Source organism: Hirundo rustica, chromosome 17 (genome assembly GCF_015227805.2).
Source record: "Hirundo rustica isolate bHirRus1 chromosome 17, bHirRus1.pri.v3, whole genome shotgun sequence".
NCBI lineage: Eukaryota > Metazoa > Chordata > Aves > Passeriformes > Hirundinidae > Hirundo > Hirundo rustica.
The window spans coordinates 10,937,702-10,958,120 of record NC_053466.1 but is presented as its reverse complement, the minus strand read 5'-3'; the positions used below and the strand labels follow the sequence as shown (position 1 = coordinate 10,958,120).

Genomic DNA, 20,419 nt, shown 5'->3' with positions numbered 1-20,419 from the left:
GGGGCGCTGCCGGAGGCGGGGCCACAGCCAGGGCCGGCGGGGCCGCGCGTCGGCGCCGGATGCGGAAGTGATGCGCGCGGGGCGCGGCGCGGCGGGCGCGCGCAGCGGGGCCGGCGGCCGCCGCCGCTCAGGTAACGGCACCGGGCGGGGCGCGGGGCGGGGCGCGGGGGTGTCCCGGCGCGGGGGTGTCCCGGCGCGGGGGTGTCCCGGCGCGGGGGTGTCCCGGCGCGGAGCCGCTTCTTGCGCCCGCCGCCGCCGGCTGTGAGTTGGAGCGGGGCCGAGCGGCCGGCGGGAGCCCTGCCCGGCCCGGGCGCGACACCGGCGGTTGTGTAATTACTGGGAGCGGCGATCTCTGCTGCAGCGGACGCTCGGGGCCGGCCGGTGCGGGGGCTGCTGCCGCGGAGAAGGAGCGGAGCTCGGGGCCGAGTCTGTGGGCGCTGCCGCGGCGCTTGGAACAAAAGGTGGCCCCCGGTCCTGCCGCCGATGCTGGGGCGGCATCGCCGGGAGGGTGATGCTCTCCCGGGGATGAGTGGCCCGGCGTGTTCCCAGGAGGCGGGTGCGAGTTTCGCCTGTTCCTGTACAGGCTGCTCCCGCTTAAGGAGCGGAGATCAACGCTCGGCCGATCAGCCCGTGTTTTAGTGAACTGATGCTCCACTGAAGGCCTGGCTCAGCCCGCTCCTGTCCGTGAGCCTTCAGGAGCGATTTGACGTCAGGGTTTTCCCGGTGCCCACAGGAGCAGTGTCAGCTCCGCCGGAGCTCCCGGCCCGTGCTCACGAAGCAGCTGCCGCGCTCGGGGCGTTCGGTGCTGGGCCCAAGAGGATCCGGGACCGGGGCTGTGTCCTGGCACATCCTCTGAGCTGCGTGTCAGGTGCTCACACAAGAGAAGCTCAGAGGCACAGTCTGCTGGCTCATGGCTTAGAAAGTGTTCGTTTGAGGCAGGGAATGAGAAGAAAAGTTGGAGGTTTTTTCCAAAGACTGGAAACTCATGAAAATCCCAGGAAATCAAAGGATGCTTTAGTTTTAGTGGAGGAGGAGGATGTCTGATACAAGCCCCAATGATTTGCCTTATAACCTCTTCTCAGGTTTTTCAGAAGATGTGGTTAAATCTGCAGGGAGATGTTTGAATGTGAGAGTGAGGCTTGGGAATATCTGTTTGGCTTTCCTCTCTTCTTTTGTTCATGAGGCATTTCCTTAGGTACTCAAATGTTTCTCAGCACCTTTCTTAAAGACATATTTGGAAGTATCTTTCTTAAACATATATACTTGAATCTTGAGGAATTAAGCTTTTCCTTTTAATCTAATCCAGGAGCTGGACTTCAATGTTCCTTGAGAATCCCTTCCAGCTCAGGGTTTTCTATGGTTAATCCAGTGTTCGTTGATTTAATATTGCTTTTATTTTTAGGATAAATTGAAAAGCTCAGGGCAACTGATCTTCAACAGCCCTGATGCTCTCATCTGGGGTGGAGTCTCTCCTTGATTCTTCTGTGTCTGCTGTAATAGAGGAGCTGTACACTGGACTGCCAGAGAGCATCTCCACGGAACTCATGGCAGTGCCGGGGCCCAGCCTCGGACTGGATGCACAATCTGATGGGCCAGTACCCGTGCTGGCACACAGGGATGGGCCATGGACTTCTGCCGTAGGAAACTTCTGCCAGAAGACAGAGGGCTTGGGTGATGTGCTCCAGGTGATATCTCATGGGCCAGCAGAATCCTTTCCTGAAGAATTACTACAGGCTGGAGACCTTGCAGAGGATGAAAGAAGCAGAAAAAGACACTTGAGGAAACAAGACTGTTCTGGTGGTGAATACCAGAAAGAAGATAAAGAGGCACGAGGTGCTGCGGACTGTCATGCTGAATGTCGTCCTTCAATTCTGCAGGAAAGTTGGTCAGAACAAGTAAGTGAATGCAGAAATGAATCCCTGCGTGATAGTTTAAATTTAGGGTTAGAGCCACTAGGCAGTGTGTTTGGCAGTGGGTTTCCTGGTTCTTTTTTGTGTCTTCTAAGATAGAGTCATAAAATAGTTTGTGTGGGAAGAGGACCTTGAGGGTGATCTTGTTCCAAGGCAGGGACACCTTCCACTAGACCAGGTTGCTCAGAGCCCTGTCCAGCCTGGCCTTGGACACGTCCAGGGTGTGTGTGTGTCAGTATCTGGATTATTGTGGGTCCAGTGAAAAATTAGACTGTAGTTCAGTAGACCAGCAGTATTTTAAAATATCAATGTTTTCCCTTGCTTAAATATTGTTTAAGTGGTGTAAGGCAGTTATGTAACAGAACAAGGTGCACAGCTGAGCGTTTTACCTTAATTATTGGGTGTCGCATAATACTAAAATAATCTATGTGTTTAATTCCAAATTTTGATAGATGTTTATCTGGAATATATTAAAAAAAAAAAGATTTATCACTTACGTGAAATTTAAATTATTAAATTCTTTACAGTCATTCCGTTTTCCAAGATGAATTTTCACATATTTCTAAATGCAGGTAGTTTGGTTGTGGGATCATGGTTTGGTGGTTTTGCTGGCAGATTTAGATCATCTGTTCCTGGGTTTGTGGTTTTGAGCCCAAGGAATATTAGAAGGCAAGTTCTAATAGAGACAGAAAATGCACACATCTTCCCAGAAGTCTAGTGGTAGTGGTTTGGGGGTGTGAACTAGACTTGGAGGCTGGATTACTCTTCTCATTCCAATTTCCAACGATTTGCATTTTAAGCTGTGTACTTACATTTTAGCTGCCACATCACAAGACTTCATTGCTGCTGAATACAGGTGTTTGGGGGGTACATCCTTAGTGCTTGTGTGAAGCCCTTGCAATGCAAGGCTGCTCTGGCCAAGGCTGGTATCTCTGGAGGTTTCTTAGTGAATTTCTTATTCTGAACCAACCCAGCCGAGCAGATGCAGTCCCTGAGACATGACACACTTGAGAAAATCTAACCATTTCCACTGCTATTTCTGTCTTGTTTCAGGAGGACCATCACTTGAACAAGCAAGGGGCAAAGTCTTTGAGAAGCTGTTGCACTGAAATTGCAGGATTTCTGAGGAACACAGGTAGTTATTTTGGCTGTACATCCCTCTCCAGCCCCTGCTTCTCTCCCAGTTATTTACTGTTGATTTAAGATGGATGAGTGATTGTAGGATGGCTCATTTATTTTGTTTTATGGTAGAAAGTATTACCCTGTGTAACTAGAACAATCTCAATGTTTTACTTTGTCCTGGCAGGGTATGTACTTGCCTGAAGACCTTTTCTGTAGATGTGTTTTAGTTATTTGTTTCCAAAGCAGAAGAGGTTGTTAATAGCAGATGTTTTGCATTTCCTTTTGTTTCAAAGATGGAGCAGTAATAGCATATATATATATATATATATATATATATATATATGTATTACTCATTTGTTTTTGAGTGTTCTAAAAAATTAAATTAAAAGTGCAGAATCCAAAGAAAGAGGACAGCTAAAGTAATTATTAATTTCGTTATGATCCTCCATAATCTTCTAGCTCCAAGTACTTTAGTCACTTTGCCTGCATATAGTAATTATTTTCTATTTCCCTGCCTGCTATTTTTACCTAAACCTCTGTTTAGCTGTCAAATGCCATCTAGTCTTGGTGCTTACTAGAAAATAGGGAAAAGATCTGCAGAAGTCTGAGTAAATATTATTCCTGTAAAGTTTTGAGTATGAAGATATTCTGTAATTTTTTTTAAATTAGCACTTTCTTTGTGATTTTATGGAAAAAGTTTTTGAATAATCCAAATTGCTTGGGCAGATGAGATATGTCTAGTTTTCCTATGGATGAGTTACTGACAGACATGTCTGCAAGGAAGAAGAAATGGAAATGGTCACACAATGCACAGCCATATTTCTAGGCTGGAGCAGATCAAGTCCCAGCCTATGTTGAATTTTGATGTTACATATAAGCATTATTTTAATGTTGGCCATGGCTTCCTATGTTTTAAGTTACAGGATCTGCAATCACCTAGTGAGATATTAGAGGAATCTGAAATATACAGGACTAGGAATGTCTGTATTGAAAAGGATTGTCTTTGTTGGCTTTATGGTGGAGTAGTGTGTTTTTTTCTCTAAAAACTTGTAGTAAAATTGTGAGAATCGATTCTCACTTTTAAGAACATTTTGGTAACCAACACTGCAGGGAGTGTTGTGTACAACGACAAAAGATAATTAATAAGCTGAATGCCTTCTATATTTAGCATATGGTTCTGATTTGCTTTAATTTTTTCTTATGCAGAAGAAAGGCAAGCAAATGTTCAGGTGACAGCTGAAGCTCTGCCAAAGCTCACTGAAGAAGTACAAGGTATGAAGGCTGATGGGACTAGGATATTTAGTAAAGCAGGATACAGGAATGACAGAGTGAGTAAAGGTCTTCCACCTGAGAGCAGTCAATGCCCAGATGTAGACACAGTCATGGCCAGAGCTGGGGTTTCAGAAACCAGCATCTTAGGTTTTTTAGAGCCTTTAAAAGTCATGGACATTGGAGCAGCCACAGTTCATCCACAAGAAACAAGAGACTATAGTGGGTCAAAAGCCCATGCTGCTATGCCATTGAGACCAGGGGGGAATGGTGTAACTGTTTTGGAGATTAGAGAAGAAAAGTTACCCAGACAAAATCCTCTAAATGAATTCAGGACGTCATTTGCTGACTGCCAGACCTGTCAGCAGGATGAAGAAAATGATGCTTATGACTACTTTAAGCGTTCTGTACCTGAACAAAATGGACCTCATGAGTTGTTCTCAGCAGAAAGCTGTAGAACACTCTCCACACAAAATTCTGAAGTTTCATGTCCAGTTCTGAAAAGCATCTGTTATCTGGACTTTGGCAATGTGCCACTAGAAAGCAGATCTGCAGTTCATGGAATTATCAATGAAACCCCCCAGAAGTACCTTCCCCAAAACATCAAACATCACACTCCTTATGATCATGGAACTGGGTTTTTAGAAAACCAAACCTCCACATCTGTATCACTAGAGCAGATCTCAGCGGTAAGGAACAAAGGATTATCTAGTGCAAAAACTGATCCTAGGGAATTAAATGCTGCTATAGGAAAATCATACAGCTCTGAATCTGAAGAGCCTGCTGAAGTCCGGAGAAAAATTGCTGTGGGAGGTAACACTGAAATTTGTACCTGGCCTGAACCTCAAGATGCTGCTAATTCTGAGCATTGTCATTCTCCAGTTTTTAGTTCTGTTGCTTCATCTGCTGAGGAGTTCTTAAAAGAAAAATTTAAAATATTCCCACCAGAAGGTGTTAAGTTGAAAAAGGACCAGTGGCAATTCTCTGTCAGTGACCCATGCAAGAATGATATAAAAGAAAATTGTTTGTGGATGGAAACGAGTAACATTGCTTCCCATGACACTGGGCAGAGAGACATATGCTTTCATAGAACTGCCTATAAAATTCCTCCTCTCAGTAACCACAGCTGTCTTGATCTTAATACCAAGCTAGAAAAAGACTCACCCATGGCACAACTGCTTGAAAAGGAATCTGAGAGCAATACAACATCAGAAGAGTTGGCTGGTGATTTAGTTGGAGCTGCAGAAGCTGATGGTAGTGACAGCTTATCCACTGGGAGCAAAACAAATTTGTTTTATACACTAGATGTAACTCTACCTCCTGTTTTACAAAAATCAAGAGAACCTCGTTATAATGAGTGTCTTCCTTGTACTGCTAATAAACTTCCATGCAGGGACAAGGCTTGGGATAATCCGTCTAGAAAAAAATTAATTGGCACTTCTGGAACAACAGCGAAGCAAGTTGCTGAAGTTTTGCTTCATAAATACAAATCCAAGTCTTCTGTAAATTCCATGACTTTTGATAACCCTAATACAACAAGCAGAGTATCCCAAATGAGCATAAAATCTTCTGCAGGAAATACAGAGAGAGTGGTCACTGGTTTAGAAAATGAACGTTGTCACACGTGGATTTGTAATAATCAGAGTATAAAAAAACAGTGTACAGCTGCCAGTACTTCCTGTATTTTATCAGGGAGTACATGTGTGGATGAAGTTTTCCTGAACAGTCATTCTTTCGGTGTTGAAGTTGATAAGATTGAAAAAAATGATAATTTGGAAGGGGAGTCTTCATCAGGATATAACAGTAAAGAGGCAATCATCTTTCCAGAAGCACAGGGCACTTTGGCACGTGGATCTCTTCTTTGTGAAAATGACTGGGGCAGCAGAGGTATAGCTCTGCATGGGATAAATGACATTTCCACAGGAAAAAACATGCATTGCTCAGCATACACTGCAGAGAAGTCTACTGCTACCTTGGCAAGAGATGAGATTTCAAATAACAATATGGAGGTTGTGGAACGATTTGATCTTTGTAAAGTAACGGGCAGTGAAATTGTTTGTGATGGAGACGAGGCAAAAGAACAGACTGGCATGCATACTTCCCCGACAGATGACTTTGATAAAACAAGAGCTATGGATTCCCCAAATGCTCCTGAAGGCAATCAGAGAAATAAGGCTAGTGAACAGCTATTAATCAGATATTTGAAGAAGAACACCTGTGCTCATAATTTTGGACTTTACAACTCTCTGTTAGGCCCACGGAAGAGAGAACTCAACACAGGTGAGCAGGAAGAAATGCCATTGCTCACAGCTGATCCCTGCAAGTGTAGCACTTTGACCTGTGATCCACGCCCAGCACTCAACAAGGTGAACATTCCAACACAACGTGCTGGCCAAAAGGAAGAGACCCTTTGTCCAGTGGGAAATCAGTTTCATCCATGTCAGAGTGAGTCTGATGTCCCAGTGCTGGGCAGTGAGCTACATTTAGAAAGTTTAACCAACCAACCAAAAACTGGCTTACGAACCATGGGTGGTTCTGTGGAAAGAGATAAAACTGGTCCTAATCACAGTGAAGAGGTTCTGCTGAAAACAGGTGGTGAGCTGCCTCTGTTAGACCATAAATATGCAAGAGCAGCCAGGTTTGGAGGAGCTCTACAAGGGAATATAATGGGTTTGGACTCTTTAATTGGTGTGAAAAATAAAGAGTCTTCAGGTTATATGGATTCCATCAGTGACCTAATTGAAGAGAAGACAATTCGACTACAAGAACATGAGAACAGATGTGAAAGAAACAATAAAGGAATTCTTGAAAAAAACTTTTCTGATGGCAGACCACATTGCTCACAGCAGACTCGTTTTATCAAATGTGCAAAAGAGAAAGCAGAGCTGGTGTTTGCAAGAAACAAAACACAGCAATCTTTGCCAAAGATGAAGTGGTTGGTGGAAAACCAGGAAAATACAATTAGTGCTCAATTTCTGCCCATTTCATCAATTCATGGGAGTCTTTCATACAAGCCAGAAAATAGGAATGTGCTTTCAGATACGGAAAATAGAGAAAGTCTGAGTATAACTCCTATCTTAAATAACTCTCACCCACACTTAACTTTTGAGCCTGGTGAAGAAACTGATGATCAAAGGGGCATTGGTCCATCTCATTTTGGAAAGTATCACATCGAAGAATCTTGTGTTGAGGCTCAGGCAGATTCAGAAACTGTGTCAGCTCTGAACTCTCACATCTCTGTGCCTGAGAAAGAAAGGCTGTGTATGTCACCTGAGAGTACACAAAACGATAATTGTGATTCATCTTCAGCTGAAGTTTTTAGTAAAGATACTTCAATGAGAAAAATTCTTTCTGTAACAATTTCCGTGAAGAAAAAATCCAGCAATATTGAGGTTCCATCTTCAGGGAATGAATCAGCAGCTGGCTGTCTGTATGGTGCCAAAAGCTCAAGAGTTCGTGCCCACAGCAAAGAAAGTGTGAAAGGTGAAGGGCTTTGCACGCCAGCTGTAAAAGACATGGACATGAGCTCACCAAAAAGTTCTCCTGATGAAGGGACATTAAAGAATACAGATAAGCTGGAAAATATAAATGTGCTTTCAGATACAGAAAACAGAGAAAGTCTGAGTATAACTCCTATCTTAAATAACTCTTGTCGGCAGTTAACTTTTGAGCCTGGTAAAAAAACGGATGATCAAAGGGGAATTAGTGCATCCCATTCTGAAAAGTTTGACATTCAAGAAACTTCTAATAAGACTCAGGTGGATTCAGAAACAATGTCAGCTCTGAACTCTCACATCTCTCTGCCTGAGAAAGAAAAGCTGTGTATGTCATCTGAGAATACACAAAGAGATACTTCATCTTCAGACAAAAAAAATAACAATGATACTTCAATGAGAAAAATTCTTTCTGTAACAATTTCTGTGAAGAAAAAATCCAGCAATATTGAGGTTCCATCTTCAGGGAATGAATCAGCAGCTGGCTGTCTGTATGGTGCCAAAAGCTCAAGAGTTCGTGCCCACAGCAAAGAAAGTCTGAAAGGTGAAGGACTTTGCACGCCAGCTGTGAAAGACATGGACATGAGCTCACCAAAAAGTCCTCCTGGTGAAGAGAAATTTAAGAATACCCGTGTAGAAGAGAAAATAGGGAAAGAGGTAGCCTCTAGAGGAAGGTTGCCCAAAGATTGTCCAAGGGCCTTGTTGGAAGATTCTAAAGAGTCTGGTAGCAAAATAGTCCCCCTCGGGACTGAGAATTATGGAAAGGTTTTAGAAGAAATCCCAAGATCCAAACTAAATAATCTTTCAAAAGAAAGACAAAATGATACAAAGCTCCCAAACTTAGCAGGCACCAGTGCACTTCCAGAAACTGTGCATGATTGTGAGGCTGGAGCTGTATCTGACACAAAGGCTGTCCCAGAAGTGCAGGATGATACAACGCCCACATTTTCTCCACCTCTGAGCACACTATCAGACAGTTGCAAAGAACTATCCCCGAACTGTGTGGTTTGCAGTGAAGCGTGTGTGCCTTACAAATTAAATGCACGGAACAAAGATAACGTAAAGGAGTTAACAGAAGGCCAGGACAAAGTACCAGCTCATGCAGTTTGCAAGGAAAATGGGGCTTTAGGTTCACAGAGACTTGATCAAATACAGGAGCTTCAAATACTTAAACAAAAGAAATATGGAAAGATCGAAGTTCATCAGTTGGGCAAGGCACAAGAACACAAGTTAGAACATCAGGAGAAAGCAAAAATCATACTGCAACCAAGTATGTTGCACAGTTCTGAACTCTTATGCAGCTCTTCAGCTGAGTTGATAACATCTAGAAATGCGAAGTTTGGAGGCACTTCACAGGAGACTTCTGCTGTAAGAGGCAGCGAAAATAAACTATATAGCACTTTACAAGAAGTTAAAAGGCCAAAGATTACCACAGATTTTATTAGTTCGCGGTTTTTGAAGACTCAGGATTCAGAAATGGAAAACCTGAACCTTAATTTAGGGTATGATGGGATCCCTGGTGCCTTTGGAACTACAAATAAGCGAAGAGGAACTACAAATAAACTAAGAGGACCTCTTCCATTAAAAATACAACCTGGAAGGACATGCAAAAAAGTTCCCACATTGTGTCAGCTAAAAACTGTAAGAAAAATCAAAAAAAATAAAAGTTCACCTTTCTCTGAGATTCCCCTGGAAATATTCCCTAAACAGGAAAACACGCTTCTGGAATCTTTGTACTTTCCATGTAAACCACTGAAAGTGGAAAAGGAAACAGCCATGACATTTGCGCATATGCCAAGGCAGAGGGCCAAGAGGTGCAGTTTGTTGAACAGCTTGAAATTTAGAAAATGTACCAAAGAACCAGCATTGTTGAGAAAGTTGTCTGCAATGGCCAGCAAGCTCCTGGCCCCTGCCAAAAGCAACCGTAACTTAGAACCTCTGCCATATTCTTCTGAAATTCTTCCAGTGGGTGACAGGTACAGCCAATGTAGATCTAAAAATCTCTTGGAAGCCTTTTCTTGCATTAACAGGAGCGTACACTCACGCTGGGCTGACAGCTGGTGCACCAAGATGTTCAGCTTTCGGCCTTTGGCACTTTATCCCGTAGAAACTACCAAAATACTTTCTTCTGACTTAAGCCACACGCCTCCAACCTCTTTCTTGGACACCTCAGTTTTCCCAATGTCTTTTCACATAAAATTGGACTCCAGTCCTGTGACAGACCTCAGAGGGATTACACCCCAGCACTCTGTACATCACAGCCCAGTTTTCAGAGAAACTCCAGCACCAGCTTCAAAGTGGACTTTGTCTTTTCTCCTGTCTCAGAGCTGTTCAGATACAACAGCTTTCAAGGAAGATTCCAGTGTAAATAATGAGCTTCATTCCTCTCACTCCACAACAACCCCCAGGACTGTTGCTGTTCATCCTGACCCTGGAAGAAACGCTGTAGCCGGAAGAAGAGGAGGTTGTTCCATGCTTGGCCTTCATACAGTGTTAGCACTTTCTTCCCCTGGATGTTACAGGATTTGGACAAGAAGAAGAAACTTAACCAGTCATATTCCTACCATCCAGAGACTGTTCATATCGCAGTTGGCACAGGGTTTGAAAGGGGCCAGGTACCCGAGGTGTGTATCGGATGACCTCGTCTCCTCATTGCCCTACTCACTGGGCAGGGTATTGTCCATATGGAGTCAGCATGGTCCTTCTGCCCGTCCTTCCGAAATCACTCCTCTCCATTCCAGTCACTGCAAGTGGCAGCCAAGTGTGGGCATCGAGAACAGGTAAAACCCATCAACTTATTTCTGAGATTAAATATGTGCAGGGTATATACTTGCTCCTTTTTGGGAGGGAGAGGGTAATTGCAGCTTGCACTGGAGGGTCAGTTTCTCCTGTTCCAGATCTACACATTTTGCTCCAGGAATGGCTCAGCGTGGAAGATCCTTTATTACAGAACAGTCTGTTAGCTGAATTTAAATATATTTGCCTTCACTTCTTTAATACTATGCTGTTTTGGCAGAATGGCTAACTCTATTTTCTTCTCCCTTGCAAAATATACACACCATGCATCAGAGTATATAATGCAAAAGGTGAGCTACTTCATTAGGTCTATTCAGAGTGACTGCAGAGGAACTGGATTTCTGAGGTAGGAAAGTTTTTTTCAGAGGTCTGAGCCACAAATACTCCTTGGAACCACTGTAAAATGCTCAATATCAGGTTAGGAAGAACTGTAAAGGGTGGGGGATATCATTCAGTAACATTTTTAATTGTCTTCCATGACCATTCTATGCTAATTGAAACATCTTTATGCATGCTTTTCATATGTGACACTGGCACAAGCAAATGTAGCTCCAATTAATATTGGTAATGAATTTTTCTCTTTAAATCTTGTTATGAGTGGGAAGAGGACTGAAATCTACTTTGCATATTTAATCTTACTTTGCTATGAGTATTTAAGATCATTTTGCTAATAAGATGAAAGAGGTTCCTAGCTCTGTTACAGGATTTTTGCATGCCCTCAAGCAAAGACTTTGCCCTCTATCCCTCAGTAACAGAGAGCAGTTCAGTCCCTGATTTCATTGCCTTGCAATTCCCAGACAGAGAGCTCATGAGCACTGTAGCAAAGTCTATTTAATTAATTGTTTTGATTAGTGTGGCAGTCTGTAGAGAACTGTTGAATTTAACCTATGTCACAGATTAACACAAGTGTAACCAAAAATCTTGCCAGATAACCAATGCTGCACTTTGCCTTGTATAAATGGGTAACATATTTAAAAGTTTATCACTTGTTAATATAAATTCTAATGTCTGCCAGAGGTGTGAGTGAGCTTATGAAAGCACTGCTCCATTCTGGAGTTGTCTGCAGTAAAACAATTAAGTTGAATAATGGCATAGAGGCAACTTGCAGCACATTCTATCAGACTTGCTTCCATTTTCATTCCATACTCTGAAAGTGATTCATACCAGTAAAGTACAGTTTGAGCACTAAACTTAAAAATAACACATTGTTAAAAACAAGCCTATTTTTAAAACTTAGTTGGGTATGAGGTGAATTTAGTGTTTTGTGTTGCTGAGGCATGCTGTCTTTGGACTGGAAGATCAGAACTTGGGGGTTTTCCCACATCCTTAAGTCTGCAGGCTCCTCAGCAGCTCAGGACAGCATATCCAGTTAGCTAATGTGTAAGAGGGTTTAATTCCTGATGTAAAGAGTAATTGGAAAACTGCATGCTTTGCTATGAGTGACCTTTTTCCCAAAAGGAGAGTATTTAAATCAACCCTTTTCTCTAAAATACCTTACAACTATGTATATGAAGCAGAAGTAAATCTGTCCCATTCAGATGTTTGGTATGTAAATATAAGAGGTATGTTTGCTGCTGTATAAAAGCATTTTCAGCTCCCACCATGACTGAAATCTTTGCCTGTTTTAAGATAAATAAAAATCAGAAAAATCAAAAAGTTCCCTGCAGGCCATTTTCATCTAGAAAAGATTTGTTCTCTTTCAAATATTTCACTCACAATTAGTGTTCTTAATAACCAGGAGAACAAGGAACTAAAGTAGTTGCCCTGCCTGACTTCCACTGTCAATAATAGAAGCATTCTTTTACTGAAGTTTTTTTTCTAATTAATGCTTATTTGAATTAAAAATTTCTAAAGTGATTTCCTTCTGTCCTTACTATTTTGTATAAAATTGCATAAAACAATAAGCTCTGTCTCTCGCAGAGAGGGTTCTGCTGCAGGTTGATACAGGTTCCAGGAACACTGGAACAGTGAGTGGAGTGTTGAAACAAAATGTTACAGTTCTGACATATGTGATAGACACAAAAAGTGGGTCTTTCTGACCTCTTTGTGTGTAGTTGGACTTCCCTGTGCTTCCAGCATGGCTGGTTTTCATTTCCTTTGCAGAATTCCAGTCTGGCTGTAACATCTTTGCTTTAGAACAGTGAAGTGCATTTCGCTATTGGTTTGAGAGAGCAGCAAATACAAGATTTGCTGTTGAATGTAATAAAAGGTGTCCCAAGTGATTTCCTGCTATTAACAGTATAGGCACAAAAGTAAAGCTTAATATCAAAGGATTTAGAGCTGCTGTGCTGCCTTTTATGCCACAGAATTCTGGTAATTACCAACCCTTATGGAAAGGCTTTTGGTTATTCCAGTGAAGTAAGGGTATTGGAGGCTGTGGGAGTTAGAGGCAACAGGGAGTTAATTTAATGGAAGTACTTCCTTTCACCTGTTACTGTTGCCATTTTGCACTATTTTCTTTAGTAACCAAATCCCTCAAGGTTTTTGGTTACTTTATTTATAAAAACTTGGTGTTTTGAATAAGGAATATAGATGTTCATAGAAAGAATTACAATTTTCAGACTTTAATAATTATGTAGAAATAATTATGACTTTCATTACTGTCTCACTCCCTTTCTGTGCCTTTCCTCTTCCCATTGCTGCCATTTTTAAATGAAAGTAGGACAGTTTCCCTGACAATGAAATCTAGTGGCCTAAACAGCACATGTGGCTTTCTTTTGTATCATTTTAGTCTTTCATCCTCATTCCTGATATGAGCATCTTGTCTTACAGTCCAATTTATACTAATAATTTTTCCCTCATCTTTTTATAGTGTAGCCCTAATTTCTGCCTGTCTTGTTTTGTTTTGTTTTTTCATTGCTCTTTTGACCCAGCTGTGCCATGTTACCACACGTACCTGTACAGAGTATGGGAGCACTGCAGACCGCGGGCCATGCCATTCGGTGAGTGTCGGGATGTTGATGTTTATTCTGAGTAGTGGGACCAGAACCTTCCCCAGAAAGCCATTGCTTATGTCATTTTGGCTTTCAGCTTTTGGCAGTTCACTCCCAGAACAGCTTTCTGATTAACAAGTGGGTGAGGTAATGTGTAAGAGTGGAGGGGCAGTTATGCAAACACCACATAGATCATTGCACAGAACAGTTCTGTTACTTTCAGCCATGTTGTGCCTCACTTCTTATGAAATGAATATGTGAAACTATAGAAAATTGATTCCTTACTTGGATAGAAATTTGACTTCTTACTTGGATATAAGTCCTTTCTGCCTGAGCAACTGGATGATAGGTGCTGAAACTTCTTTCTGTTCCTCCTAAGTGTAGGGATGGCAGGTATCAAAACTATTTTAAACTTATCTGTAAACAAAAAAGTATGATTAATAGTCATGTCAAAGAAATCTGCTGGCAGAAAAGGAGGATTGATCGCTTTCTATCAGTAGTTGATAAATAGAGCTGTATACTGTAAAGGAAAGGAGTGGGTTTAGAATGGCATGTTGAGATACTCTGGCAGTTTAGTTGGTGTATCAGTGTAGGCTGCAGCAGGTTTGGGCTGTATGTGTGTCCCAGAGTTCACTTACTTGGGCGATTTCTGTGAGCTGTGTTGGTTTTTTGTGCCCATATTGCAATTTAGGGCCATCTCCTGAGAGCATGGAATGCTGTAGCATTATCAGTTGGGTATCAATCTATACGTGTTCCATTCTTGCTCTGTTACAGTCTGGAAGCTTCATTCCCTTTTCCATTACCAAAGCCTCATGCACTTCCAGAGTCATTGCCATCTCCCCCCAGGCTTTCAGCATCTGAGCTCCAGATCCCTGCCCTTGATGAAGCAGATGGTTCTGTTCCAGCCTGTCTGAGATCCCAAGATGAAACAGAACTGAAAAAAGTGAGTTTATTTTATATTATAGATCTCTCAGACTCTTGGTTGTCCAGAAGCTGAAGCTGCTGCTGCTGGATATTATCAAATAACTGTTAAAGATGAGGAGAGAAAACAGGCTGCAGATCCTACTGTGTGCTGCTGCTTGCTTTGATTCAAACAAAAAGAAGGTGGCAAACCAGAGAGGAATGTTTATTCTATAGATAATGTATATTCAGAATAAAAGGGAATTCTGTTGACTACTGCGGTTTAATTTCCTTTATTTTAAATTTTCTTTTCCTTCCTTCTTTCTTTCTTTCTTTCTTAAGACTGAGCCAGAAAAGAGGCCAAAGAAAGTCTCACAGATCCGAATCAGGAAAACTGTTCCTAAGCCAGACCCTAACCTTACTCCAATGGGACTACCCAAACCAAAAAGGTGAGCAGTACCTCTGAAGTGGACTCAAAGCATATGAGTGCAATCATTTCAATAAATGTTTCTCTTACCACCACTATTTTATACAGCCCCAGCTGAGTGACATCTGATGTTTACTTCCTTTACAAGAAATGATTGACACAGCTCTATCAACTGGATCAAAACTACTGACTGGAGTTTAGGCAAAATGTGAAAAAGCAAGCTGCAATGCAATCATTTTTCTAAAGACATTTTTATTGATCATTATAAAGTGAGAATCAGCCCACCTGCAGTGCACAGTGAGATAAAGTGATCTGTTAGGAAGTCCTGTTGATGCAAATTGTGTTGGAGTTTTTCACAGTTTGGGGTATGATCTTAGGGAAGCATTAGTTCAGTGACAGTGTGGGGAATCACAGTGCCAGATGTTGATAAAGTTTTCCAGTCAGTCATCTAGTGTGACTGCTGGTCATAGTGGTCAGATTAGTCATTTCTTCATCTAGTATGACTTCTGTCCTAAACACAGGTACCACCTTTGACAAAGGAATGCATTGCTTCAGAGGTCAGCTTGGTACTTGTCAAGAACTAAAATCAGTCTCGAGATGAAGTATTAACCTGTTAAACTGTAAGAGTTTTTCTCAGCTTTCACAAAAGACTGAAGGGGATTTCCCCTTCTGAGCATCATTATTTCAGAGCATCACAGAATGCTGGAAGGAGCGTTGACCTCTGCAAAAAGGGCAAGTCTTGACATCGACCTTATAAAAACGCTGTATGAAATTATGTACTCAATGAGCTCATTTTTCATTCCTCCTTGTTCCCAATTAGTTAAAGCATAATTAGTTAGCATTTAGGCATAGAATGCAAACAGTACTTGTTTCTTGTAAATCTGCTTACAGTGAAGAGAGATTGTTTTGAGATTCTTCCTTCTAGATTGATTTGATTTGATTTATCATTACTTTTTCAGGCTTAAGAAGAAAGAATTTAGTTTAGAAGAAATTTACACAAACAAGAACTATAAGTCCCCTCCTCCTGCCAGGTTGGTTCTGCTTCCTAATAAGAAAATGTAAGATAAATGTAAATTAATTAGACGGGGAGAGAGAGGAGATGAAAGGTATATGAAAGCTAAGAGGGAGATACATTCTTAAAATCGATCTAGTTTAAACTGCTGGAGAAAATTTAATTGAAAATAATATATTTTACTGTTTGGATGGGAAAAAGTGAAATAGAATATGAACTAAGAATTTGCAGCTGGGTAAGTATGGATTTGTATATTTTTTCATCTATCCATTCATTCCAGTCTCCATCGAAGTAAGGTACATCTCAAAATTCAAAGAGAGTTACATGTTCTTTAAAATACTAACAATAATGACCTGTCATCAAATGTTCAACCTATTTATTCTGTAAAATCAGAATTCTATAATTGTGCTTTTGAACTGAAATACAAAGAGATCCTACTCCAGTGTCTGTGCAGCAGTAACTCAGCTGGCAGTAATGTGCATCGTAGGAGGTGTAAGGTGTAGGTAACATTACAAGAGGTGTGGAGGGGCTGTGAAAATTAAAAGTGTGTTTACCTGGGTTATGAAATCCCCCAGTATCCCTGTCAGTGTAAGGTGCCTGCTGCTGAAGTATTCATGAGTTCTGTTCTTGCTTTTATCAGGAGCTTGGAAACAATTTTTGAGGAGCCCAAGGAGAAAAATGGACACTTGATCTCTGTCAGCCAGCAAAAGAGAAAGCGGATTCTAGAGTTTCAGGACTTTACCCTTCCCCGGAAAAGAAAGACACGAGGCAAAATCAAAGCAGTGGGTAGCTTCACCCGAGCAAAAAGAGCTGCACTGCAGAGTGCAGAGTTAGATGTTCTTCTGAGTCAGAAGCTAATGGACCTTGAAGCCTTTTTTGCAGAGGAGGTTGAGCAGGAGCAGGCCTCCAGCATCTGAGGGAGACGCTTAGCTGGAAATGGTCCAGTCAGCTTCTTTAGTATTTTCTTCTTGAGAGAATTCTACTGATGTCTTCATACCTTACTCTGCCACTCTATTCTAACATCTGATAATCAGTTTTTGGCTGTGAGCCTCTTTAAGGTGCTATTTTTTTGTTTTGTTTTTAAATGCTGTTGGAGGGATTCTTTTAAGTCCCTGTTTGAGTGTAACACAGCCACATGAAATTTACCCTTCCTTTCTCAACCTCTGGAAATTACTGCTTATATTTAATTAATTATGTTTAAATATCTTTTGGGGGTAGAGTAGGAGTGTCAAGGAGGGAGTAGTGCACCTTCAGTGATGCTAGAACTCTGTACTCCAGATCATTTGCACATTTGAGTCTGCTGTTGTTACTGTAATGGCTATTTTTAACAAGCTGACAAAAGAGATATGGTGTTTGATAAAGAAAAAGTTTAGCAAACACATTCGTGATATACCACTAACCTTTTTATAATTACAAGTAGCTGTCTAGGTTTGCATTCAATTGTTTCTTCCTTCTGTTAACTTAGAAGGTTCCTTCTAAGTTTCTTTGCCCCTTCTGGCTCCAGGCAGCAGAAGCCCCACATAATTAGACTTTAAATAACTTGCACTTTGTATATGTTTCTTTTAACATGATTCAACTCAAAAAAGTAATGTTTTAAGTAAAAATGGTACCCAGTACTATTTTTTCCCAAATAACAGATTTTTTTACTTACTTGGCTGACGCCAACCTCTCCTCCAGAGGAAAAGGTAATTATCCATGAGGATGTTAAGCTGCAGGATACATAGGCAGAGATTTTTAACTGAGCTGAGCTGCTGCATGCAGGGAACACCAGCAAAATCTTTGATACTTGTTTTAAAGTTATTTTAATTCCATTCATACTAACTTGATTTTAATGTCAACAAGAAGGGGGAGGGGTTTACCATTTTAGATTTACAGTTCCTGTAGCTCATAATTAGACATTCTCTGTACAGCACTGGTGTGTAATAGCCAGTGTTGTACAAAGAGCCTCTGAGTATGTGGAAATTGTTTTCATTATGTAAGGCCGTATGCAATCATCTGATGCAGCACTGGGCAATTTCTCAGCTCTACCTTTGAAGGCAGAGAGCTCCTTTCTGGCATAACTTCTGTTAAACTTAACTTGAAGCATAATTCCAGTGCTAGCTGCAGTTCAGGTAATTTCTGTCCCTTAGTGCCTAGAGAAGTTATTCAGGCAAAGCTGTCGTTGCTGGGATGCTCAAATTTAATTAGTCTGTTCTTTCTTACACTTGTCACTTGAACTTGCACTTTCTTATTTATCTACCCATATAGCAGAGTTTCTATTTACCGTCAAATTGAGCAAATATCTAGTGGGTGGGTATTTTTATAAAGTCCCAATAAATGCAGAGCTGCAAATACCATCATTTTCTTCTGTTGCTCTACGACTTCTGTTACTGACCAAACAGAAAACTAAATGTTAATAAGCAATCTGTTGAATTTCAGAGCTTTGAGAGTAGAGAAATGGAAGAGGATTATTACACTGTGTGTGCCTGAGTCTTGAAAGAAATCTAATCTGGGTTTGTTTTGCTCCCAGCTTATGTGCTGGGATTTCTAAAAGTTTATATTCTTGTTTTGAAGGCTAATTATCTTTAATCAGGAAGACTGAAGAAAAGAGAGGAGTGCACACTTAGAGTAGTAGTGTTTGGAGTTTGAGGGTAAAATAACAAAGCAAACTTTGAACATATTGACATAGTATTTTTCTGGTTAACCTATTGGGCTGTTGTAGAACATTCTAATTGATCCTCTTTATTTTTGTAAAAAGAAATCCCTAAAAAACAAAGGTCAACTGCCTCCTAAAAATGTTTGAAAGTTTCCCTATGCTGGCTTATTAGCCCCATTACTGACTAGTCGGAAGCGGTAGCAAGAGTGAGAGATATATTTTTATGAATTTATGCTATAGAATGGGATTGTTACAGAGCATTCATTCACCTTCTATTAGTATGGGAGGCTTCCAGTGCTGGGACACAAGCTGTAACCTTACTGGGGCTTTCAAGGAAATAAAGATTGGGGTGGGGGGGAAGAGACTTGGGTCCAGGAGACGTTCAGAACTCTAATGTGCTTCAAAATATGGAATGTGTTGAGTCTTTTCCTTTGGGCTATGTTGGGTTTTGTTTGTTTTGTTTAGGGTGGGGTTCTTTTTATTTTCTTCCTTGCTTTCTCTTGCTTCTCAATTAGATTTCTAAACTTTTTTTCTATTAAGCTACAGCAGAGAGAGCAGAGCAAAGAAAACACTCAAATTCTCTTTGGTTTACAGTAATTGGAGGAGTTACAAAATGATGTTGCAGTCGTCTAGCTTCTCCCAGACCTTAGTTTGTGGAAACCCAAATACACAGCATTATTCTCTTTTGGTTTAGTGTTTGTATGATGATGTAAGCTAGTGGAGACCAAGCATCTCTTCCCCCCTCCAGCATACAGGTGTCAGTCCTGCTTGTGCACTTTTATGGTTTTTTCCTTTCCCACCTCTGTTCCTGTTTACAGCACTCATGGAACAGCCATGTTCCTTGTGGCAGCTGCTTGTACACTGTGAGTGATGACTGGGCAAAAGCTGGGCATTTGCCATTCTGAGCTGCTTCTGTCACAGATAATTGAAAGAAAAAAGTGTAGAGGATTCATCTTTTGGGGTCTTGCACACATCCCTAGCAGGAGGATATGTACTCTTGCCTTTTCATTAAGTGAACCCACTCCAGTGAGGATGTTTTTGTATTACCACAGAAAGTACTTCAGAGACTGAGGACTAGAACAGCTTGAGAAGGATTGCTAAGCTTTTGCCATGTCCTCTCTTAGTAGTAAATTATGCAGAGCCAGGCAGCTCTTTGCTAAATTTGCTGATTGTTAGACATAGAAAGATCACTTTCAAAAAGAAAGAAAAAAAGGAAGAAAAAAGTAGTTTTCATCATGCTATGACTGGAGCAGCTAAGGCTCCTTAATGTATGGTACAGCATTTGCCTGGCTGGCTTTGAGTTCTGGTACTTGCTGGATATGATTTCCTGCAAGCAGTTCTCATTCACTGTATTTTATTTCAGGTGGGCCTTTGGTATATTATGTTCCAGGTGCTTTTCTAGAATATGGATGGTAACTGTGGATTAAAAGTCTGTATGATGCTATCAAGTTAACAAATAGCTCAATGAGAATTTGTACACTTGTGCCATTAGCCTCCATCATGCTCTTGGCATTTTGTTTCTGTTCAATATTGTGTGAATCTAAAATTTTACTGTTTCTTTTGTGTGTGTTTTTAATTTATGGAAATAAATTTTTCTGAGAACCTTTCAGGTTTTTAAGGCCTTTGGGCTTGCATGGGTAAATATGCATGATAAAATGTCTTGCATGTAGGGGGAAAGGTCAAATCTCCAACGAGATCAGCACTGTTAAGTAACAGTGCTGTTATTGAGGCACAGAGCACCAGTTTGGTATTCCTTCATCCCAGCCTGGGAGATTTTAAGCCAGATTTCAAGATCTACTATTCAGAGAACTGAGGCAGCATCCATCTCTTCAGATGGCAGAGTAGCAGGAGCCAGGGAGCACAGGAAGCACAGACAGTTCTGCTCAGCTCAGCTCAGCTCAGCTGAGATTCAAGGCTGTGG

At 41.3% G+C, this 20,419-nt stretch overlaps 1 protein-coding gene across 3 annotated transcripts; it reads left to right on the top strand.

Moving 5' to 3' along the window:
• Positions 1 to 85: 85 nt before the first annotated feature.
• On the top strand, positions 86 to 20,062 carry PRR14L (proline rich 14 like). Of its 3 annotated transcripts, none has more exons than XM_040080662.2 (9): positions 86 to 131; positions 1,403 to 1,895; positions 2,964 to 3,045; positions 4,242 to 10,575; positions 13,465 to 13,533; positions 14,299 to 14,467; positions 14,767 to 14,873; positions 15,811 to 15,882; positions 16,504 to 20,062. In XM_040080662.2, the coding sequence occupies exons 2-9, from the start codon at positions 1,446 to 1,448 to the stop codon at positions 16,778 to 16,780; spliced, it is 7,560 nt and encodes a 2,519-aa protein (XP_039936596.1). In that variant the 5' UTR covers positions 86 to 131; positions 1,403 to 1,445; the 3' UTR covers positions 16,781 to 20,062. The 3 variants fall into 3 exon arrangements, with proteins under 3 accessions (XP_039936596.1, XP_039936597.1, XP_039936595.1); XM_040080663.1 differs by having other exon boundaries at positions 4,239 to 10,575; positions 14,371 to 14,467; XM_040080661.1 differs by having other exon boundaries at positions 4,239 to 10,575.
• Positions 20,063 to 20,419: the final 357 nt, after the last annotated feature.